At 45.9% G+C, this 24,278-nt stretch overlaps 2 protein-coding genes across 10 annotated transcripts; both read left to right on the top strand.

Moving 5' to 3' along the window:
* Positions 1-426: 426 nt before the first annotated feature.
* Clic (chloride intracellular channel protein 5) lies at positions 427-10,974 on the top strand. The gene is made up of 4 exons (XM_078178937.1): positions 427-673; positions 8,415-8,720; positions 8,793-9,119; positions 9,390-10,974. The coding sequence occupies exons 1-4, from the start codon at positions 605-607 to the stop codon at positions 9,468-9,470; spliced, it is 783 nt and encodes a 260-aa protein (XP_078035063.1). The 5' UTR covers positions 427-604; the 3' UTR covers positions 9,471-10,974.
* An 82-nt stretch (positions 10,975-11,056) lies between these two features.
* Positions 11,057-24,271, top strand: Tab2 (TAK1-associated binding protein 2). 9 transcript variants are annotated; one of them, XR_013493904.1, is made up of 11 exons: positions 11,057-11,271; positions 11,353-11,623; positions 17,394-17,532; positions 19,228-19,750; positions 21,067-21,453; positions 21,631-21,843; positions 22,533-22,684; positions 22,731-22,842; positions 23,144-23,607; positions 23,962-24,018; positions 24,114-24,129. XR_013493904.1 is itself a non-coding variant. In XM_078178928.1 (11 exons), exons 3-11 carry the CDS (start codon positions 17,425-17,427, stop codon positions 24,137-24,139), a joined length of 1,824 nt encoding a protein of 607 aa, XP_078035054.1. In that variant the 5' UTR covers positions 11,057-11,271; positions 11,353-11,623; positions 17,394-17,424; the 3' UTR covers positions 24,140-24,271. The 9 variants fall into 9 exon arrangements, 7 of the variants coding, with proteins under 7 accessions (XP_078035054.1, XP_078035052.1, XP_078035053.1 ...); XR_013493905.1 differs by lacking the exon at positions 24,114-24,129 and adding an exon at positions 24,096-24,113; XM_078178928.1 differs by having other exon boundaries at positions 22,749-22,842; positions 23,144-23,407; positions 24,114-24,271.
* Positions 24,272-24,278: the final 7 nt, after the last annotated feature.

Here is a 24,278-nt window from a genome sequence, read left to right as displayed (position 1 = left end):
ACAAGATAATTTACGAGATTCCTTCAATACATTTTATGTTTTAATATGTTATCTTCTTTTTTAAATCAATTAATGGCATCGTGAATCTCCAGAGAATGCAGTTTATAACACATTTTAGATTGTTAATGACTAGACTACAAAGAATCTCGAACGAATTAATTAGTTCCCCTCATCAATCTCATAATGGTCTCACAAGGAGGAAATAAGTACGACCTTCAATTTCGTCAAACGCTAGACAGAATGTAGCGTCCGTAAAATATCGCGTGTCACAAATTCGTACAACCAGCAGTCTACCAATGACTGTCATTAAAATGTCAAACAAGACGCTTGCGTTTCAAATATTCCCGCGCAGACCAATGTTAACTGACGTACCGGCTGGGACCGATTTGCTCGGCCTGCTATTTTCTCCACAGGTGGGCGCCATTGTCGTAAACGTGGCGCGGCAAGGGCTGCGTCAGTATTCCGCGAGCTTCCATCGCGTTCTGTCGGAGTTCAGCTTTGAGGAAGTCAAAACCGTGTTCCGCTCGATCGTGAGTTGCTGCGGAGAACTGGGAAAAGAGTGTCTTTCGGCCGTTCGACAGGAAACGACGGTACAACCGGGAGGATGGCGGACGACAGTCACGAGAACGGCACAAGCAACGGCGACGTGCCCGAGATCGAGCTGATCATCAAGGTGAGTCTGGCACGCGTGTGGAGATCGAAGACGAGGAAGGAGAAAGAGATAGGGGGAAAAAAGGCTATCGTTCCGTGCACGATATGGGCGTGGAACTGGACTGGTTTCTTCCTGTACTCTCTTCCTCCTCTCCTCGGCTTCTCCTTCGTTTCGGTGATCATGAGCGCCGCGCCGAAACGGCCCCGGTGACAAAGGGACGATCCCGCGGCCCGTCCGCGAACCGTCTTCTTGCCCCCGTCCCGCGAAATAACCGTTCCCTTTTGGCTTGTCGGGTCCTCGTCCGTTCCGATCGATCCGACGATCAATCGTTCCCTGAATATTTTCTAGTACGAACCAAGCGGGTGGACTTCGCCTCGTAGAATATGGTCGCGGCGTCCGAGCTTTAATAATCGTATTCGTCGATGACTAATTGCAACCACTGCGAATCGTTTTTCCCCCCGAAGAAGTCGGCGTAAAGAACGCCGATAACATCCACGCCGGATTCAACGATCTTGCATATACCGGGTGTCGCATCTCGCGTAGCCGGAGATATTCCATTTAACGGCTGCGTTTCGGTGGTAATATCCCGGTGACGTTTTGTGGTTTCGTTGGGAGCGGTGTTACAGGGGAACACCTGGTGGTAACGTCAAAGGGAAATATAAGCTACCCCGTATACATAGCTTCTTTAGTGGCCACAGTGACTCTCAATTCCCGTTTGTCACTGGTACACATGGTATTCTTCGGTCGAGATACAGTTAACTTTATTTTTCAAAAAATTCTTTGATATATGTACAGTTTAAAGAAACCATCTTCGATTGCAAAATCCTTGAAATATGTTGTCAAGGTCCATCTTTCTGAACTTTTTTCTATAGATATAATAGGAGTTCTTGTAGTTTCATTAATGAAACAGATAGGGATGGAATCATGTTAAAGATTAGATACGGTTTTATTCGTTTATAATTTTATTAGTGGGATATATAATTGCCTATATCAGGAAAATCGAAATTTCCTTTTAAAATGTATTTTCCTGAATAGTGATGAAATAGTTTTTTTTTCTGTGATCGCACGTAGGAGTATTTCCTCGAATATTTTATCATAATCTTTTCATATTCTGAGTATGTGCATCCGTATATGGATCGACGAAATTTACAGAGCGAATTATTGTGTGATGTTTACGTAATATATCTTTGCTTACTTGCGCACATGCCTTCCAACAATCGCTCGTATGATCATCATTGCAATTTCGGATACGGATAGATCGTAACCGTTGCGACAGAAAGCGTATATTATCTGCATAGCAAAAATTGTTCAGAATAATGTTCTCATAATAAATAGTAATTTCTAATTTGTCATAATTTAACTGGTTCGTGATTTAAAAAATTCACAGATGACCACTACCAGCGATGAGTTGTTATCTCGTGTCAGAAATGTCTCAAGTGATCAATTAATCCTCGGTCAAACTTCGATAGAACGAAAGTAACTTGTTTTCATGGTTGGTAATCTTACTACAGTCTCTGTGGGCCAATGTCATTCAATGGTAAACGGTATACGACGTGAATGTTGGACTTGAAGGATCCAGTGAAGTTGGGTCGGAGACTGCGTGTGTTTACTACGTCATCCGAGTTCTTCTTGGAAGACGGAAACCCTTGTCTCGACTATGCTATCTCCCGTGATTCGTTCCGACGGTAATGCTCGGTTCCTTTCTCGGCAGAAGAGAGCTTGTCATCGGTTGATTCATAGTTTATTGCTCGCCTTGGCGGCCGCGTCCCTTTTTCCCGCGTAATTTCGTCAGGCTAAACACGACAACAGTCGGTCAATGACGACCCGATGCGTTCGCACCGGTCGTGTTATTAATTTAACCGGATTAGCGTATGTGCATGGCGAAGCATCCAACAAGGAAGATAGTACCACTAAGGTTTACCGGTTGTCAGCTTGTCGAACCTAAAGGCTAGATTAATTTTTACAACTTTTCCAGCATGGCGGACTATGCTCGCGTTCACGTTACGATAAACATTAATTAGTATAAGGTTTCTCGGTAACCAGGCCGTCGGAATCGTCGCCGGATAATTGATTATCTGTCGAAATCAATTTCTTCAAGGCCCAACAACGACGCTCGCATTGTGCGAAACAATAGGTATCAGTTGAACGCAATTTTTCCCCAATATAGATAACGATGCGTCTTTCGTGCTCCAACGACCGATAGCTGGATTTTCGAGACTTTGCTGTTATCAGGCCTCCGTGTATCGGAATTGTACCAATTGTAGCAATCGGTGATCAACGGTAAATCAGACGAGAAAAATGATCTGACTATAGAAATGGCTTTCGAAATGTAAGGGAACTTTATTCGAGCGGCGATTAGAATAAGAAATATTTGTAGGACGAGATAACCGTGATAGGCTCGCGGCGATCGATTCGATCGAGGGCGAACTCGATCCAACTTCTTGGAACGGTCTTTCACCGTGTGCGTTCCTGGGAAACGACTCCTTAAAGGGAAAGAGGCTTCCCTCGATTGTCCAATTACGAGTTCGCCGATTAAACTTTCGCCAATCCGGCGATCGGACTCGACTCGCTTCACCTGTATCGCTCCTAATCTAGCTCAAGCCATTCTTGTGAAGCAGTGTCAAACGTTAATCTTATCGCGTCAGCCGTTTGATTGTCGATGTATGTATCTCGTTTGTTCAATGCACAGTGAGGACGTTCTACCCGGCAGCCTGCGTTATCGTTCGCAAAATAAATAAATAAATCATGGAGCCTGTGGTGTCGATCAATTCCTCGTATCGATATAGGGGTCGGTGATGATAACTCGATTAGCTTAACACCTTACCTGCAAGCTTCTTACGCTAATAAGGTAGCCAAGTGGGAAGTGAGGACGTATAAATAATTCCGGGAAATCACTTTGTACGTAACAACATTGAAACTATACTTCTTATAATAGTATATTTTTGATACACCCTATACATTGTGCATAACGGGGAACACGCGATGGTTGATTTATTGGCCCGGCACCATCCTCCGAATTGACATAAATTATCCATGTCAACGGAGATGTTAATAAAATTAACACCTTCGCTATTCTCGCATAAATCTTCTTTGTTTTTTTTTTGAATTTGTTTTGCGAACGCTAACGCGTGTTTCATGGGACGATATTTGAATGGGACATACAATATGGCGCGGGTAGAACGGCTTTCCTCGATAAGGTGTCGGTAGCAACATCTGTTGAACGCTGGCATGGTTTTTACAGAAGTGGAAAAGAGGAGGAAGATAGACGCGAGAGAGAGAGAGAGAGAGAGAGAGAGAGAGAGAGACAGGCCTGGTAGTATAAAGTGGAATCCTGTGGGAGCGTGAAATAGCCGGTGATGTTTCATTACACGAGGAGATTTAATGGTAACTGGCCGACCTTGCACTCGGAAGGCGATCATGCGAGGTCCCCGTAAGTGTGTCAAACGGGATGAAACGACGGGGGAGCTCGCCGAAGTCCTCGAGATTCTACCGTTAAACGATGAACTCCTTTACCTTCCGCTTTCCTCGCTCTTCTGGCTTTCTTTCCCCCGTTTGCTGCGTAAACATACTCGTTCCCCCCTTCTCGTCGCGATACTCTTGACGCTTCCAATTGGGGTTACTTTGCATTTGCTTTACCTTATCGGTCGTTGCCATCCGGGCACCACTCGTAATCAGAAAGTCGAAGATGCGGACCTTTGTCACTAATTATTAAAGTTATTTTTAAACTAGCGCAAACAATGCCTGAAGAGTTACCGACGTTTTAATACAGAAATATTCAATTTAGCTTCTGCATCTTGCAATTTTCGTTTAGCTGAAAATCAGCTCCGCTAGATACATTTATTCATCGGGTACTGTTATAGTATCGCGTTACCGAGCGCGGTTACAAAAAATCGATCGTATGCTCTGCGGCTTAATCTTCTCTAAGGTCATTACACAAGCGTCATCGGTTTCAGTTAGATGGTCGTGAATTTCTGAGCAGGGTCACGCGGTATAATGTCCTTACACGTTATGCATATATACATGTAAATCGCTTCAAGTTCTGCTACCATATAAGCAATAATTTATCAACTTCGAACGGATATTGATATCCAACTCTATTGAAGCCTATATGATGCTAATCGAAAATAGCGGAAGCACAAGTGTCAATTAGTATTCGTCGAATGATCTCAATACAGTCGAGTTTTTTCATAAGTCCAGGTACGTCTAGGTCCACTAGAAACCCTGTTCTCATTGTTCTTATAAAATATTTCTGTACTAAGAAAATTCGATACTGAACTGTATTAGCAGAAGTAGTTCAATAGTATGTACTTTGTGTTAAGATAGGGGCGAGGGTAGCAGGTTGTAAGTAACACAAATAGTTTATATAGCACATGAGAACTATAACACTTCTTTGCACGTGTGGTAGACGTTTATCCTCCGATATATTGACGTCTAACGAACACTGCAGTCTGCGAACGAGCACAAAAAAGAAGAACGCGATGGCATGACGTATCCCGGACGATCAGAAGACGCGTGTGCGTTATGAAACTGTATTCATTAGTGCGCGTACCCCTGCGATAGATGGTGAATCGTTTGCGTGATCGCATATTTACTTATTTACCGTGTACGGTCGCATAATATGCGATCCGACGGCTCCGCGCATCTTTGCACCGTTGTTTCTTCCTCCTGCTTCCCGCTCGCGCTCGCGCGAGAGATATTAATCTGCCTTGCTCCTCCTTTATTTTACGACTCGAATTTTCTTAATAATCGCCGACGGAAGAACCGCGCGTAATTGATTGTTTCGCAAATTACGGGTTAAATTCGTAAGTACACGGTTGCGTCTCACCTTTACTCCGCAATCGTTTATAAATATCAAAACTTCTTAATGCCGTATTTCATTAGTGTTCATTACTATTACGGTACCGAGCGAGGAAATTATCACGGAGAAGATTAGGTACGAATTAGCACACTTATCGTGAATTGATGGATCAATTTATGGACAAATTTATTTTAATGTTGGTCAGTATTTTTGCGAGAATTAACACGCGTCACAGATTAACGGATTGATGGATCGACGATTCGAATTTTCTGTACGAATTGGTAGTACTGTTAATAGAATTTCCGCAAGAAAATTGAATTTTGAAAACTAGTTGTCCAATTAGTTGAGGAATATTTTATGTTGCGGTAAAAATCAGCTGATTAATCGTGGTCAGTCGTTTTACATTTTCTCCGAAACCGTAGCACGGTCAGGTTGTAACGCGTATCCAGTGTGTAGGTGCACCGGTGCGCGGAGAAGTGCTTATTTCAGAAGAAATCAGGAATTTGCTTCGATCAACTGCCAGGCGGGATCTTATATCCCGCGAGTACGCGTTTCGAGAAACTTGCCTGGCGAAAAATCGCGGCACGCGAGTCAACAACTTTTAAAGCTTCTAGCTGAAACGATTAAACATTTGAGATGCTTAATTAAATTACTAGGAAACAGTTTCGCTAGCAGGGAACGTGTTGTCACGTCGTGCGTCGATACGATCCAACGTATCAAACTGGAACCAGTTGTATTTGATATCGTTAGCTATCGATAAACAATGTAATTGACTCGAGCAACCACTATTAACTTGTTCAATTTTCAACTTTCGTCACACGGTTGCTAAAGAATCGCGAAACCAGTTGGTCTCGATGCTTTCGATAATTTTACGTCGATTTACATTCGCGACGCAAATATATACACCGGAAGTTCCAAGTGCGAGGTATTCCGAACACGCCTCTACAGATTGTATTACTTGACGCAAACCTCAACACATATTATTTGTCCACGTTATTCGATGCGTCGATAAATAATTGACCATTGTTTTTCAAGTCAGTGATATTTTCTCGCGGCTTTGTTTCTCAAAATGGCGGTCGATACCGGAAAGCCGACGTCAGTAGCAAAACAGACGCCTTCGTTTCGTGGAAAACGAACGTCGAATTCGACGAAACGAAATGAATTTCTTACGGCTGTCTCTAATAGTTCACGACAAAGACCGTGAACGTCGATTGTAATCGAATTGGCGAACTTTCGCAAGAGAGAAAGGACAACGCAATTCGCGGGTATAGAGCTCCGTGGTCTACCGTTCGAAGATGAAAGACGTTCCAGCGTCTTCGTGACATTTGATCCACCGTCGACGCTTTCCTCGCCACTGATATTTGATGACACGGATACCTTTGCCGGTTTCCGTCGTTGATCGAAGTCACTGAGATCGATTCAAGCTCCGTTAGATCGTCGAAGCGGATTGCCGATGATTGCCGACAATGAGCTGTACCGTAACTCGAACTCCTGTCTTCGGCAGCTTTATGAAATTTTCGACCTCGACGAAACACACGCCTCGTCGTCAAAACTATAATAGAACGCTGTTATTATAGTACTTCTTCCTTGGCATTAGGTGACTCTCGGGATCTACTTGTCAACCTCGTTACCAATTAAACACGGCACGATATTAAACGTAAAATGGCACCCGCTTAAGTTTCCTTTGACTTCTTTATTAATTTTTGGCAATCTTTACCGTCCTCTTCGCCGACTAATTCTTTGCTACACTATGGTCGCGGGGTGGTATAGAGATCACGAATAGGAATCGGTGTCGATTATGGCATCAACCGCCCGGGCAATTTGTCGCCCCTCGCACGATCAATCTTCCGCGGCCCGTGCCGGGGCCATTTTCCAAAAAGCACACGGAACTGACCAAGCGCAAAATTGTTCTGGCCTTGGCCAAAAAGTCGCCGAGCTTGGCACACCAGCGTGTATCTCGGGGCCTCCACGCCGCGGTGCATGACTTGCTCTCGCTCTTAAAACTCAGAGGTCGGGCTTACGTCACCGGGGAAAAAATACACTCCTGCCGTGTGAACGACGATTCCGCTTCATTCTGCTTCACGCGCCCTCCCACCCGCAGAAAGTCCCGATACGCTGCGAGATTTCGTTTTTGGAAGCCGGGGTGGGAGATTGTCGAAATCGAGTGAAAATAGAGGCGACGCTCTTGATGGAGAAGCTGGCACGCTGCCGGGCTTCAATTTACGCGAATCGCGCTAATGTGCGATGCTCTTGATTGCGGGCTGTTCGGGGCACGGGATCAGCTTTGCGGAAAAAGGAACACCGAGTAGATGCACTTTGCCGAGGTACTTTGGTCCTATTCCAGGTGACCGTCCGTCGAGATCTAGCTGGGATTAGCGGTCGTTATTTTAAAAAGGAAATTAACTCCCTAATCTCTTGATAGTTGGATAGATGATGCGCTGACTGATAAACCTCTCGTCGGGATCTGGAGTTTGCTATTATCTCGAGGTGTATCATTAGTCACAAGAATAGTGAAGTCAGGCTCGATTTGTACCGGATTGGTAGAATATATTTGGCACGAGAGATTTTGGTAGCGGACTGGACACAGTTGGAGGCGAGGAAACTTTCGAGCGTAGCCTTGAGGAAGAAAGAAAGAAAGAAAGAAAGAAAGTGGGGTGCGTCACCAAGGGAATAAATAAACCGTGACACCGGGAAAATGAGAGCGGAGCGAGTACGCTAGATACTCTCAATTTGCTCGATCAACTGGAGAAAACAGTTCCATGCTCGTCCAGTCGAGTCGACTCGACGTTGACCAGCATGATTGTGCAAGAACCGTGGCATCTTTGAATTCATAGCTTTATCTTTGAATAACGTACCCATTCAGTTTCCCTGTCGTTAATAATATACGGTAGCCGTTCAGTCAAATATCGATTATAGGAATCATTTGCAGCGAACAACAATATAAATGTCTCCATTTGTTTGCAGGCATCGACGATCGATGGCCGCAGAAAGGGCGCCTGCCTCTTCTGCCAGGAGTACTTCATGGACCTGTACCTCCTCGCAGAACTGAAGACGATCTCGCTGAAGGTGACCACGGTGGACATGCAGAAACCACCGCCGGATTTCCGCACGAATTTCCAAGCGACCCCGCCACCGATTTTAATCGACAACGGGGACGCCATTTTGGAGAACGAGAAAATCGAGCGACACATCATGAAGAACATTCCCGGTGGACATAATCTTTTCGTGCAGGACAAGGAAGTGGCTACCCTCGTCGAAAACTTGTTCAGTGTACGCATAAATATATAACCATTCCCCATTTCTGTGAAAATAAGCAGCTAACTCTTGGTATTGATATTGCAGAAATTGAAATTGTTACTACTGAACGCGAAGGACAAGGACAAAGACCCAAAGTCGTCGTCACTGATGGCACACCTGCGCAAAATCGACGAGCATCTGGGTCGCAAAGGCACACGTTTCCTCACCGGAGACACGATGTGTTGTTTCGACTGCGAACTGATGCCGCGACTCCAGCACATCAGGGTCGCCGGCAAGTACTTCGCCGACTTCGAGATCCCGGAGACCCTGGTGCATCTGTGGCGGTATATGCACCACATGTACAGGCTGGATGCCTTCTTGCAAAGCTGCCCGGCTGACCAAGACATTATTAACCATTACAAGCTGCAGCAGGTAACGGACGCGCGGAAAAAGAACAGCTCAACTTATGCATATTTATGCAGATGTAGCGCACAGACTAATTTACAGAAACTGGAGTCAGACGAAAATCTTGTGCTCCGTTGAGGCTCGTGCGTTCCATTAAAATTCCCAAGAATCTGTAACTTGAATTCCCGTATTCTCCTCATAAATAGTTGCATAAAGCATCCGACTCTCGAAAACAATTAATTCTGTTTTATTTATGATGATGTGTAATAGAGTAACTCATATAACGTAATGTTCCAGAGTATGAAGATGAAGAAGCACGAGGAGCTGGAGACGCCAACGTTCACAACCAGTATCCCAATCGAGGTCAACGACGACTAGGCTGGACCTGTGCCGTCGGGCCTACGATCTCGTCACATTAATTCAAAACGAGCATGATGATCGTCGGTATCGGTGTGGACACGGACGGTGCATACGTGACGGCGCAGTAAACGTTTTTTTACAATTGTTCTACGACGGACGGCTCCGTGTAGGAAGGACCTAATTAATTTATGAGAAAAAGTATTCGGAGCTTGCACGCTCCAGATCAGAAATTCTGCACGGCCTCTATTTTTTGATCGCGTCAACGACGCCTATTTTTACAAATCTTTTGCTACATACATTTGATAAACTATCCGTCGACGTAGTACGGTCCAAATTGAACGCCGACTATAAGTAGCTTTTTTACCGCAAGACAGGAATATATACATATACGTGAAATGTATTAAGGCCTTCAAAGACGACCACAGTATGCCAGTGTCCAGAGAACCACATGATTTTTCCTTTTCCTTTCTTATCGTTCGCCTTCATTTTCTTTTCTTTTTCCTTGGTGGCTACGTATGATGAGTTGTACGTAGGTCTGACTTGAGTAGCATTATTATTAGAGAACGGCATTTTAATCTTTTACATTGTACTTTAGAGACTTCGTGTATTTTTTAAAGAGTTTCTCTCCTCCCCCCATCTTGTGATGGTTAGCAATCAAATGAAGAATACAAAAGAGACGTATGCATTCGAATAGTGATTAGCCATTGAATATATTAATATATTCCTCCCTCGTTTCCCTGCCTTTTCTTCTCGGAAACTGTCCTCTGTTTATCACGAGCCCTGAACATTAATTTTCTTTATCGACTCCTCAAATTGCAATGATAGTCTGAATAGGAAGGGATATTCTAGTCTGATATGTTTTGTATAACATGCAAAGTTCAAAAACAGCGCTTTGAGTTTCTAAATAAATTAATAGTGCATACGTTTCTTGGAAGTTCTACGTTGTAATACAAAGTTATTAGTTAAATTCGTTTTCGTCGATTTAATTTGAAATCTGCATTTTTCGTGGATGACTTCACGAGTGTGAAGCATTTTGCGAATGCTATGCCTGGTCGTTGCAGACCACACTGTAAATGTTGCCTTAAAAGAGGTGGAAGAATCATCGTCTCGGAAGATAGCGCTTCTTATTAACACAGTCCAACGATTTAACAAACTCGGTATTTTCGTATTAGCTATTATATTATTATAATTATATTATAAATGATTATTATTGCTATTATTGTATTACTTTGGTTTATACTCGTAGAAATGAATATACCAGTGTTTACAATAAGTAGGACTGATACTATATTTGTTAGGGTCCCTTCACAAACGCAAATCGATTCGATCATTCATAAGTTTATGAACAACGTCGCGAGTCGTCCTTTGATCGAAGAAGTTACAATTAGCATCGCTATATTATCCTTAGTTTAAAATAATGGTGCAAATATTAATATAATGATTATTTTTACGTGAATTCATAAGGGACACATATTGTACGCGTGCTTTTGAAAAATAACTAGTAAATCAGGGATTGAAATTTCTTGTTTATTTGCTTCCTTCATGCAATGATAGTTGATACAATTCAAGGAAAATCATAAGTAGGATCCCGAGGGTCATGAAAAAGAATATGTCCATCCCGACGACATCGCTATCCATTCGTGTGGGTTTTAAAATAGCACGCGGTTTCCCCTTCCTTGTGACCGCAACTATTACGACGCGTCTTCCATTCATAAATAGGGAAGCACTTGTCGTGCGGGCGGCCATCTTGACTACGTGATGGGTGGAGCTTCTTTTATTTTGATCACCGAAAGCGAAGATTTCCCGGTACATATTCGCCGTACGTATCGCAACAAATTCTATAGAAATATTTACAACCGGCGAGAATTTTCCCTCGGTTTACTGTAGATCGGTTTCGAAGTTTCAGTTGTTCCATTGACTACCGTCGTCCCAGTACGCAGTGCACAGCTGATCAGTGGCCCCGACGGACGGTAGCCGCTCGTTCGTTCCTTGAAATCCTCGAAAAACGACAGAAAAGTTGCCGTTACCCGCGTCACCGTACAGTGACAGTTGCAATTCGAATCCCAGCCACGTGGAAAAAAGTTGCGCCATTTCGAAAGTGTCTCCGTCAAGTGTTCGAAGTGTGCGTTACCGTTTCCCGTTCGTTGGACGTTTCCAATGGTTGCCGTCCGGTGAGTACAAGCGCACGGATTTTAAACCGGGTCCTTGCCCATTCAATGCAATTACACCGTGCCTCGACTCCATCTTTAAAAATTCTTTCGCCGTTCTATTTTTCGTGACATTTGAATTCGAAAATCGAACGAGGAGACGGACTGGGTGGGAGGGACTCAAACAGAAATTTTTAATCGGGCACTTTCGGTCCACGCGACACCGAAATACATCAGCGACGGAATGCGCTGGAGATGCAACAACAATGCAACCGCGAGTTTCCCTAATAACCGCTGAGTATCTCCAAGTTGTTTTCCTTATCGGTGCTGCTTTCCGGTTTAACAAGCCGCGCACACACACGCGCGAGCCGTTATCAATAATACTTAACGTCACGTTCGTTTGTTGTGCGTCTGCTTCGTCGGACGGAGTTTTACAAAAATCAATAACGATCGATGTCCGCGGGGAAAAAAGGGGAAATGCATCGGTTTCGAGGCAGCAGGGAAGCCGCGCTCGTTCCGGAAAAGTTGCAAACGATTGTGATTCTATTTTCTCGGGCGTGTCATAGGCATAAGAAGCACCAGGGTCAATCGATGCCACGAATTCCAAACTTCGTCGACGATTTTAGCCACACTGACGGACGTGCCACTCGATTTAAAAACTACGTAAGCCGGCGGGCAAGCTTTCCTGGCCGAAAAATCGTCCGTTAACCATGCGCAGACGTCCACTTTGCCATTGGCAATTAAAGTATCCGTAACACTGCGGATACTGTTTACTCCGCGGACAGGACAGCGTCCGTTATAGGTTATGTAATCGATACGCTAATCACCATTCAGTCCGTGACCGTCCGCGCTCGTTAAATTCCGATAAACGGTCGAGAGGGAAAAAAGAAATGAGAATTTTTTGGCTCGCGCAGAAACGAGACTAGGACTCGGCTATATTTGTGATCCCGCGAAAGCGAGCTGCTTAGAGAGTCAATAACGAGCTTTATGGGGCCACGTGAATTATCGCAATCGTAAAGAACCCGCGCATGGGGCGCGTTAAGGGGGCATAAACGTTCGACCCCCGCGAGTACGTTCTCCGGATCGTGTTACAGCCCATTCGCTCATGACAGAAACCTTTTGTTTCCTTTCTAAGTCATCTCCACATTATACGAGCCTCTTGTATGGCAAGTACGAGATTAAAGAAATTTTACAATCTAAAATAACAAATAAATTCGCGGAGGCCCTTCGCCGGATGTCGCGTATAAAATTTCAATCGATCTAATATATTTTCCAGGATATTAAAAAAGCGATATTATGGATAAAGAACACTTTTCGTGCTTACTCATAATGCAGATCCGACGGGGCATAAAGTATGCTTTCCGCGAGCGAACGAGTTTCTTCAGCAGCTAATCTTGATAATTGCTCAGCATTTCTGGCTTCACCAGCGGCAAGCTGTGCTTGAACGTTGGTTCGCCTAAAGCGAAGAACATCCTCCTCCACGTGTAGGAGGGACCTTTTAGAAATATATTTATAACTTTAAGAACAAAGTTTGTTTGAGCTCGAACTCGCCATATAAACGTATCACACCATTAATCTAAGTCGAAATATATGAAGCATAGACGTCCGCCATTCTTCCGTCAAGTCGTATTTCTAAATGGAAGCGATACGAAAAAACCGCGGCCGTTTATTGATAGGTTATCGACGCGGTTAGGTCATACAGCTTTTTTAGCTGACGTAGCGTACGCGCGGAAAAAGTGTAACATTATTTTCAGGATCTCGGTGTTTATTTTCGCCCCCGGGGCCGTAACTATTCAGCTCTGCTTAACGTTAGCGAATACGTCCCTCTCGTCAATTATTATTCTTGGTTCCTTATTTTCGTCCGACATTAAAACCGAACGGACCGACGCACTTTTTCTCCTGTTCGCACAGCCGTGTGCTCGCTCTCTTCTTACGTACAATTTTCACGTAATTGCCGATGCTCGTCCCGCCGCGCGACTTGCCGAGCACATAATTCATCCTGCCGAGGGTCATTCCACCGGGATGAACAATCATTTTTATAAACAATTACTGCAATTACCGTCCGTTACTGCCCTCTTCGACGACGCTCGAAATTACGCGTTTCACTCGCGGCTGATCGATGCTCGGCGTACAGCGAATCAACAGGTGTCTAACGAGATTGAACAAGGTTTCCGGCGTTTAACCTTTCTGCTCTCTGCTCGTTAAAAATTGCATCATGACGATATTCTTCGAGCCCACGGTACGGTAGAGCTTGATCTCTTCGATTTTTCCACGACGATGGAGGCATCGATCCGCGATCGCTTCTGGTAGTACGGTTTGCAATTCGGTCGAACACCAGAGCGGGCCCGGTCGAAACGCATTCGAGACGTTTAAAAAGAACTGCCAAGAATTCTTCCAAATGCGTGAAAATACTCGTGGAATTCGCTTTTCCCCGCATTGCCAGGAGCAGACGAAAACAGCCACGCTGTGTCTCCTGGGTTATTTCATGACACAAATATCTTGCCGGCACGCTGGAATTCCGCTTTTCCTTTTTCGCCTGTCCCGGCGAACGACACTCTCGTTCCTCTCTTAAAATCCCCCCTGTCACTGATAGAAACGTCCTGCGTGTCTGGTGCAATTAGATCCCTCTTACGTCCTTTTTGTTCGAGAAGCCCGGCCCGGTTGCCGGGCTCATTGTATGGCCGGCCCGAGTAGTCGCATTATTAACGACGTGCCGGAATTATTAACGTTTTCCGGAATTATCAACGATTTCCGGAATTATTAACGATTTCCGGAATCGTTGCCGTTGCAAACTTTCGGTGGATCCGCGGTTCGTTTGAAAATATTCGACGATGAATTTTGTTGGAAGTCGAACGTGGCAATTATTTCGATGGAATTTTCGCAAGCTTCTCGGGACGGGTTTGATGTTTTGTCCAACAGTGCTATTTTACACCGAAGTTGCAATAGATCGCGCTAGATCCACAGGGTCGGTCAAATTCGATACGCTGTCGCCGCGTTTCCGCGTCGAATGCTTGCCCACGCGCGTTTATTTTGCAGTTTCGTCATTCGCGTGTCGAAGAACCGTCCCGTTGGCAAACTTCGCGGGAACGGGCAAAATTGTACGCTCCCGATGTATTTCGATCACTCGCGAGAACGATCGGAATTATTTTTAATATTATTCTCGAAGGTTTATTAAGAATTCATTTAGGTAGTCCTACCACTAAGTTACTGAGCGGCGTTACCCAAATTACTTCTTCGATTTTATGCTTTTAAAGCTTCCAAATAATTCCTCAATATAGTAGATCTTTTTTAAAGATATCCATTACCCTGGTTCTTCGAAGTTAAAAGAACTATTGGAAAACTAAAATCTGTTCCCTGCGATTGGTATCTATGAAAGAAATCGCAAGGCAACGGGTCGATTACTTTCACCCCTAAAGAACATCATTATTAAGAGTCTTGGATACTCTTTCGTCCAATTCACAGCCAGTTGGGTAACACCTCCTGTAACTTACAGCCCAATCTGTTCGAGGCGACCAAAAAATATTGCCGTTTGGCTCGTGGCTCCGAGACTTTCCTCGCCGGGGAGCACCGACACCTCGGTCGAAGCAACAATTCGATACAGGGACCGATGCGCGTAAACGCGGCGGCTTGTGCCAATAAACAGTTTTCTTTCTGATTGATGCCTCACTCACCTGACACGGCCGATGCTGCCAGGTGCGACGCGCACGGAGAAAGGGAAGCGAAATATTAATTCCGCCCAGCGTTTTATTCTTCGTGGCCCGGTGCCAAGTGCGAATTGCCACGCGTTCGGTTACCAATCTCTCAGTTCCTTTCGATCGAGCGAACAACCCCCCGACGGTTGCAACCTCCTGCGTCCTCGATCTTAAACCTTGCTGCCTCGATGCATCCTCGAGGTAACAGTTTCGCCACTTCGTTTTTCTTTTAATCGAAAACGTCAATTTTTGTAATAACTATAATAAGTTTAAATTATCCGCTGTCGCAAGAAAGGGGTGAGATAATAATCGAATGATAAAAGCACCGACTGATGATCATTTCATTAACGTCTCGCAATATAGATAAAATCGTCGTTGTTTTTGAACAATTTTTTAAGAAATCCTCAACCGCAGATCATCACTTTTAACCCTTAAGTAGTGCAATGATTTTTCATAAGATTAAATTTTAATTACAACATGAAATAGAGATATAGTCTAGCATAGAAAGGGGTTAAAGATTGTCGGGAATTAATCAGACAGAATCTGTCGGCGCCAACGGGGTAACTGTTCAGGGGTTCTCTTTAATTATCCGTTAATTGTCTGTTGACAAGCCATTATCTGCCAACTGGCCATCGTTTCGTTATCCGAACGGTCCGCTCGTAGCGCGGGACGTTCCGTTAACGCAAAGGGAGTCGACGGCGACCGTCTCCGCCGGTTGGAACGGGTCTTTTTGCGTGTTTCCAACGGGATCCGAAGATTCGAACTGCACCGGCGACTGCATTTTAATTCGCACGCGAGTTGCACCTGCGGGAGGAGGACGCATGCGTGCGCGCGTGGGAGCGCGGCACGCGCAGTGCCGGCTAATTATGTGGCACTCCTACGTTCCACGCAGCACAGGTGTCCACGGTTTCTTTACACGCTGCCAATTCCGTAACGTACCGGGTGTTTCGGAGTTATCGATCCCAGCAGCCGAGTTTCGAAACGCCGATTTCTTTTTTTTTTGCGACGACGACGAGACACGTTTTGCACTCTGGCTTTTTGCTTTTTTTCGCAGAGGCGCCCAGCCTGTTTCATTTAACGGACGATCATTTTTCGAACGCATTTTTTGCCAGACACCTGGTATGCGACTATAAGACAACCACCCCTGGGTAAATGGGTCGAACGGCCGGTCGTTTAAAGCTCGGAAAGCGGCGAAGCTCTCTATTATTCGAAGCAAAGCTGGTTAAAATTACTTTGTACACCGTCTGACCTGTTACACCGTAATCTATTAAACTCTCGTTGGAAGATCGATTACTCTTGATCGAGCAGTTAGAAGAGATCCCTGCAGATTTCATTTCATTGGTTTCAACGGTGTCCGATTCAGACAGTGTTTGATGGAAATCGATTGCCCCTTTTATTCTCGAACAAATTTCTTTTAACACTGGAATGGCGGACCTGTTTTTACATAAATATAAATAATTACATAAATATAAATAAAACCGCCGGTCGGTAAAGCGTTCACGATCTCTTCTACCTGGTTCAACTGGACCTATCGAGGAACCCAGTAACTTCTCCGCAAAGATTCGCGATCGTTCCACGCGATCGCCTATTGTCTAAATGAATCGTCGACGACAAGCCGAACGATTTGCCTGGACGGGTTCCGCGGTCCTCTCCTTTTCATTTTCTCACGACTTTGTCTCCATTAATCGCGGCCCGCTGCCTCCGTCCGCTCATATTCCGCGGGCCTGAATAATTTGAAACAGTCTCGGGCGGCGACACGCGAAACCGCACGAGGAACGTCGTCTTTGGAGGGCATCCAAATCGTTTATCCGGGAAACCGCGAAATTTCCACTATCCCCGGCTCGTGAATTCTTGCGGCTGGTGTCTCTTGCTCGAGCTCGAATCGCCATCGTACCCACGTTACACCCTTAAACGGGGAACACTCGAGAGAGAGAGAAAGAGAGAGAGACACGGGTAAGAGAACGAATTTCGATTTCGAGTCTCATCGTTGTTCTCCGCATAAAATCAGTGATCGTGTCTCGCGACGAGCCGCGGGCGACTATCCATCGACGAGAAAAGTCAGTCGCATGGACTGGTGTAACGACAGAACCTGGCACCCGCAGGTAGGCCTTGCCAGGAGGATGGGGGCCCACGATGGGGGAGTGCCATTGCTCTAACATCGCTATCATGCAGCTGTTCCATGAGCTGAAGCAGCAGTTCCCTGCGCTCCCTGATCACGTCGTCTCCCAGTGCATCGCCCAGGTATATGTGCTCTTTGTCCACCGTCGCTGATCCCGGAGACTCGATCCGACCGACACAGTCTTCAGCCTGATCCCTCGAGCACGTTCGCTTAACCTGCGGGCAGACTGTGATCGCAACACCGCGCTGTTGTTCGCGAAACAACGAAGATATCAGTTAGTTGAGCTAGGACAATTTAGGGGATGATTTTCTTAAAATGGCGGCACTGGAACTGCCGGGATTAAAATTAACTGAATTCACTTCAATAGATATATTCTGTTGTAAATGTCTCATTTTTTTTTTCTTCAACTTTTGAGTATTAAAAGCTTGCTTGTTATTTCTGAAAAATATTATTTCTTGGGCAGAGAACGTTCAAACAGTTTATAGTATAGCTAGTAGTCTTTTTAGGTGTTTGACGAAATTGTTTGACGTTGCGATCGAGTGCTCCAGGAACGGCGTCCCGGTTGCACAGAGTGGTGCTTCCCTAACCAGCAAAAGATTTGCCGTCCTCCCCTCCCCAGCTCTCATCCGTCATCGCTGAAATAACTGAAGCACGTTAACGAACTAACATACACGCGCGTGAATCCCGCGGATCCGCAAGCTTCTCTTCCGTGTCCTGTGATTTAACGTGTCCGAACCGTCTGACGATCCTGCCCGTTGCACGAGCGTGGAGAACCTGTGTGTACGTAAGCTCCTTTGTGCTGAGAACTGTTTGTCTTTTTATTGGAAGTTGATCCCTACGTCGGCGTGGTACGAAACCAGAGCGCGATGTACCCTAATCACCGGAACACACACTAAATACTGCTCTAATCCAACGAAGACGGAAGTGACGGCGTACTCTTCGTTCGGCACTTCCGGTTTGCACGACTATTAATCATTGCCGAGCCTCGGAATCATCCTAGAGGACTGCGGAAACCTCGACGTTCTCTAACCCCTTGCGGTCCACCTGTTGCATTTATTTGCATTCGGACACTCGGCCCGGGGTAATCCCCCTAGATGAATGATCGGGAGCAGTTTACACGCTCGCCGCTGGCGTCACGTGGGCGTGACATCTCTGATTTAGGGGTGGTTTAATTTAGACAGGGGCATTTCGGATGGCAGCTTCATCACGAACGACGGGTAATCTTTTGCATTATATTCGAAAAGAAGCTTTGTATTTCTAAATTCGTTTCTCTTTAATAAATTGTTAAGAAAATAAATATTGTATGATGAAAAGAAGTATTACATATAATGACGAAAGTTGTATAACATTGAAGTAGGTCGGTGGGAATGTTTTAGAGTTAAAACAGATTTGAGAGCTAGTTCACAAGATCGACATGATCTAGTAGATAGTAGTCAGAGGTATGCAATTATAGATCCCGGAGCGCCAGCAGCGAAGCGTGAACTTTTGTATCCCTTAACCCTCAAAGCAAGGGATGTTTAATCGTTCGCGCTGCTCGTTGACGATGCCGCTTAGAGGATCGACGACCCGCTCCGAGAGCAGTCGATCGACTAAACATCCCGATCGTAGCCACCTGGACCGCAAGGGGTTTAACGCGGCCCGCATCAACCCCTCAGGAACCGCGCGAGTTTAAGCGGGACGACGCGGTGGTCCGTTGCGGAGGAAGACGGCGCGGCGTTGCCCCTAAAATTAGCCGCAAGCTTCCGAGCAAAGCTGGCCTCGAAGGTCCCGCGGCGACCGGAAGCTGGCTGACCCGTTGCTGCGTCTGTGCGTTCCAGAACAGCCACGACCGGGAGACATGCGCGAGAAGTCTGCGTGCCACGCAAGAGTCACGACCATCACCGGGCGCCTTCCCTCCGGCCGCGGTCTGCGGCGCTCTTCAGCTGCCCCAGCAACAACAACAACAACAACAACCACCGCAACAACAGTATCCTCAGCAACCCCAGCAACGAGCAAACCCGGCGGCCGCGCAGCAGCGTTGCTGCGCGATGAGCCAGCCCCAACGAACCGTCACGAGCAACCCGCGAGCACACAGGCCAGCGTCGCTGGACATCGGAGCGTCGCGACGCTGCCCTCTAAGCTGCACCCGGGCTGCAGCCATCTCCTCGTCGCCGCCGATCGCCGGTAACCCGGCGACACCCTCCTCCGCGCCGCCAGCCTGCACCAGCAGGGGCTTCTTCGACGATTGCATCGCAGGACCCGTTGACGCGAACTGCAACAACCATGTACCGAACGCCGGAAGCGAACCGGCCGCGTTCGAGCTGAACGTGAACGTTGCCTGCAGTCCTGCTGGCAATCGCGGTACGCATCGAGAACAGAGTCCTCGCCCTTTTCTCTTAATCCTGCAAGAATGAAAGCTCTTTAGCAGCTAGCGATGTCGGATGCGGTCCTCGCGAGCTATGTCCAGAGACCTTACGAGGATCGCAAGGTTGATCCGGACATGGTCGAGAGTAACATTACAAACCTTGTTCCTTGACATAGCCTCGAGGACCTTCGTCAGACATCTCCAAACGTTGTTCCGCTACCGGAGGTTTGAGGCTTGCAGTGGGTAGCTTTCTCTCGTCGTTCGGAGTACAATCTACTCGTTAGAGTTGAATGATTGATGGGAAACACCGTTTTCCACTTAGAGCCGAAGGGGTAATATCCAAGCGGCTTTAGCGCCGGAGCAAATGTGTTTGCGATAATGTTTACTCGTTCGGCGATAACGTACATCGGCAACAACCTGGGGAAACAGTTAGTCCGTCACGACGGAGCCATTTCCGTGAACCGGTGGCTCCAAGTTGCAACATGGTTGCAAAGTCGTAGTTGATGAATTAGATACATGCGGCGGCGTGGTTGCGCAACACGCAATTACGTGGCTCGGGTGCATCGTGTTGGTATGGAAACGGGAATAAAACAGGTTCCTGCCACGTGCAGCGATGGCAGCGGTCATTTTTAAGTCCGGTTGCAGCGCGTCGTGACCTTGCCACGCGGATGTCCTGCGGATCGCTCGATCATCGCCGCGATCTAACATATTCGCATCGAAACCGTCGACTTCTTTTGGATCTACTCTGAGACGATGCTCAGGGTGTACCGGAGACCGTGATCTTCGCGTTGACCTTTTTTTTCGAAACCGCGATGCCTTCTCGGGAATACTGCGATTCATATTGGAATCGCTGTCTGGCTATTTGCCACCTTTGCTACTTATTGCAGCGTCTGCTGGCCGTAATTTCTGTAAACATGAAAACAAGTGGAGCTAGCTGTCTGCGATCGGACATGGTAGACGTCTCAATTTTGTATACCAATCGTTCCTCTGACACCAAATAGGAATAGGTACTCTAAGCCCAAACACTCTTGTATTAGGATCGTTCTATTCGCCCGCTTCATCCACATCTCAAACAGAAGCCCGCGTAAATTGATCCTATCGAAAAGACGTTCTCCAAAGTCCCTTCATCGAGGATCCTCTTCTCTACGTGCAAAAACTTAGGGAATATCACCAATTTCATCGTAGGATTACACCTCTGTTCATCCACTTCATCTTCAGACAGGGACCCGCATAAACGGACGCTCTTCAATATCCCATAACGACCACCTACGTCAAGAATCCCGTCAGTTTCTAACCGCTGTTAAATCTGTAGACTTCCGAACGGTGCCCACGATCGGTGGTGCCTGTAAACGAACCGATCTGATCGTCGATCCACGGCCTCACTACGCGGACCCGTTGCTCAGCGTGGACAGCGCCGGTCATCTGATCGATCATACCAGAAGCTACACCTCGGTCAGCCTGACCCTAAGGCCGCCATCCTCGGAGCCACAGCCGCCGATCGATATCAGATCGCAGGGCTCGAGCCTGACCTACTCGAGCTCCTCCCTGGATCCTCGGGGTTTTCAGAGTCGCCTCCAGATCAGCATCGGTGCGGGAACCGTTGGCAGCGTGGCGGCAGCTAGGATCAGACCTCCGATGGGCCCCAGCAGGCCCAGCAGCTTGATACCGCCGGTACAAACCGGTCCCCAGAGGCCACCAGGTACGTGACCCACGAAACTGAACTACATTGTCCGAACGAAGGGAATCTTGACGTTACGAGTGTCTCAATTTGCTGAAGAGTATACTCTGAATGTACTCTGATGTTAACTCTGAGTCTGATAGATTAATTTTAAAGATTCTTTAAAGAAGAATCCTCTAACCGGAAAGTACTCCTCAGGGCTTCCAGCGGGACCACCCAGCCAGTTGCCACGGCCCACGACAACAATGAGTGCCCCAACCACACCCTCGGTACCGCCGGCAACGAACATCGTCCCTCTCATCAGCCTACCAACGACACCGTCAGGACCGACGACGACCTCGCCGCCCTCCAGTCCCGTTGGCGAACGGATACAGGCCAATTCCGATCAGAATCAATCGCCGTTGAATCAAGGTATCCCCTCGCCCCACCTCGGGCCAACCGATTCGAAAATAACCTTCGGTCTATTTTAATAAACTAGTGTGTGCGTGTGCACGTGTGTGTGTGCGTATTCCTGGTTCCGATACCGAGGCGGGCGCGGGCCGTGCTTTGTTTTTCGGTGGGTCTCGTATTATATAGGAGTGATAGACGTATATTTACCTGCTGAGAACCGACCAGTCTGTCCGTCGCACGTACTACGCCCACGCACGTAACACTGAGAACGATATTTACGCATTCCTGACCCCACGCTCCGTCTATACATAGCCAGGCTCGCGGTTACTCTACACGGACCACCTGATCCGCTTTTCCTTCTCACCAGCGCAACGGCGTCGTCTCGGTGATGACCATGCGTTTCCTGAACGATGATCGTCCGTCGACTACTCCGCGGTATCGGTTAATTGTCCTGAAAAATTGATGTAGCTGCTGGAATTCTGCCTGGTACTGCCTGCGACCACTCCTATCCGTATGCACCCGTCAGTGTTAAGACATCAGTATCAGAGCATGATTCTCTAAACAAGATATTTAATCTGCATTAAATTGTACGGTTCCTCAAGTTTATTACATTTTAAGATTTAGTGCTCACTAAAGATTTATACGTAGGATAGTTGCAGACAAGAAATTGTCGTAATAATTTAGTCTGATGCATTTTCTTGTTGGTACAGTGGCGGATCACCAAAAGAAATTGGTCGCCGAGCAGTTAGCCCGGAAAGAAAGACTCGCCAGGGAGTTGAGGGCCGAGAAAGGACGACTCGAAGCGATGAAGAAAGAGCTGCAGTCTCTTTCGAGACCCTTCGATGCCTCAATGCCGCCGCAAGTAAGTACATAATTGTTGAAACATCGAAACATTGCAAGTGACACAGTGGGAATCCATTCCGCAGGAACTGAAGAGAAAATTGAGGAGCGAAATCTATCAGCTGCAGGTGGAATGTGACAGATTGGCGGATGAAGTGGATCAGTGGTCAGATCCAAGAGGTGATTGTCTAGTATTTTAGTCACTGTACAAAGAGACAGAGTAACTCACCTTTTGGAAGTTAGATTAAAATTTATGCCGTGTTTTCTTAATGCATAATTCATAAATGCATAATGCCTACTAATGAATGGTCTATTAGTGACTAGGTGCCGATGTTTACATATTGTCTGCTTACAACTTGTCACAAATAAAAATACTGGATGTCTCATACGGAAGAATTTTTGAAGTTTAACTTCCAATATGTGTAGCTGTCATCGATGATGATAATCATTGCGAAAGTTTAATTACTGTATTAATTTTCAGTGCCCCTAGGAGAAACGAACGAAGAGTTCTATCAAGATATTTATACCGGTCAACCGTTGCCGCCGACTTCCACCAACTACAATCCACCGCCATTGCCCACTCAACCGCCCGCTTGGCAACCGGATGTCACCGGAAATAACGTTGACAGAGAAGAACGCGACGGTCCCTCTTGGGTCTGTAGAATGTGTACGTTCGATAATCATCCATTGATGAACAAATGCGAACAGTGCGACATGCCGAGGTTGCTGGATCATGGAAACACAGGTACGGCTACGAGAAAAACGATTGAGGAGATCACGAAGTATCTGACGCGTTTGGAAGCTGAGCGTAAACCTCCAAAGTCGTCGGAGTAGCAAAAGTGTGCCTTAACAGCATGTGTCTTTGATTGAACTTAATTTGAAGAACTGTTTTGAAGATTGACTGACTCGTACAACTGCATACTGTGATGAAGTGCGCAACGAAAGGTGATAATAGAGTACTATAAGACTTTTTAAAAGAAAGCAATAATGTATTGACTGCCGCTACACCATGCGGTATCAATAAAACAGAACTTAACGTAATTCATCGTAATGCATGGACGTGTCTTATTTTTTTCAATTAATTTTTATAGCCCTAAAAAGTAACTGATATTTTTAAACTGAGTAATAACGCATGTTCTGTTCACTAGTGTGTTGTATTTAAATGAATTATACTCATAGTTTCTTTACCGTGTTGTGTCCTTTCACTCATGGTAAGTAGCAAAGTTTTCAAAGTAGAAAAGATCATGTCCAATTGTTATTAATTATGAGAGTAATAGAAGTCGAATGTTCAATTTACAGGCGAGACACAGGATATTCATATACGAGTCACACATCATCACAACTTCTCACCGAGCCGTGAGTATATTTTGTAGTACCCTCCATGAGTCAATAATACTATGAAGATCATGCAGTTGCATACAATATAAAGTAAGTTTTTATTTCTTTTCCAGGAACAGTGCATAGTTGGGTGGTATGATGTGAACTGCATTAGAAATTTGAGAAACTGTATATAAAATTATTATTTAAATTAAATAAAAAAAATTGTTGTAGGAAATCAACAGTTTGCAAGAAGTGGGTCGTGAAAGTTTTAACAACTTAATTCAGTTCTTTTCTTT

The sequence above is a fragment of the Augochlora pura genome, chromosome 4, assembly GCF_028453695.1.
Source record: "Augochlora pura isolate Apur16 chromosome 4, APUR_v2.2.1, whole genome shotgun sequence".
NCBI classification, from domain to species: Eukaryota; Metazoa; Arthropoda; class Insecta; order Hymenoptera; family Halictidae; genus Augochlora; species Augochlora pura.
This window is presented reverse-complemented; position numbering and strand designations above follow the sequence as displayed.

Bases quoted from the DNA above. Each gene is read 5' to 3' on its own strand.
- Clic (XM_078178937.1), top strand. From the start codon at position 605: ATGGCGGACGACAGTCACGAGAACGGCACAAGCAACGGCGACGTGCCC. The intron at 674-8,414 runs GTGAGTCTGGCA...ATTTGTTTGCAG, and splicing joins AGATCGAGCTGATCATCAAG to GCATCGACGATCGATGGCCG. The intron at 9,120-9,389 runs GTAACGGACGCG...GTAATGTTCCAG, and splicing joins ACCATTACAAGCTGCAGCAG to AGTATGAAGATGAAGAAGCA.
- Tab2 (XM_078178923.1), top strand. From the start codon at position 17,425: ATGGGGGAGTGCCATTGCTCTAACATCGCTATCATGCAGCTGTTCCAT. The intron at 19,751-21,066 runs GTACGCATCGAG...TTAAATCTGTAG, and splicing joins CAGTCCTGCTGGCAATCGCG to ACTTCCGAACGGTGCCCACG. The intron at 23,408-23,961 runs GTACGGCTACGA...TTCAATTTACAG, and splicing joins GCTGGATCATGGAAACACAG to GCGAGACACAGGATATTCAT.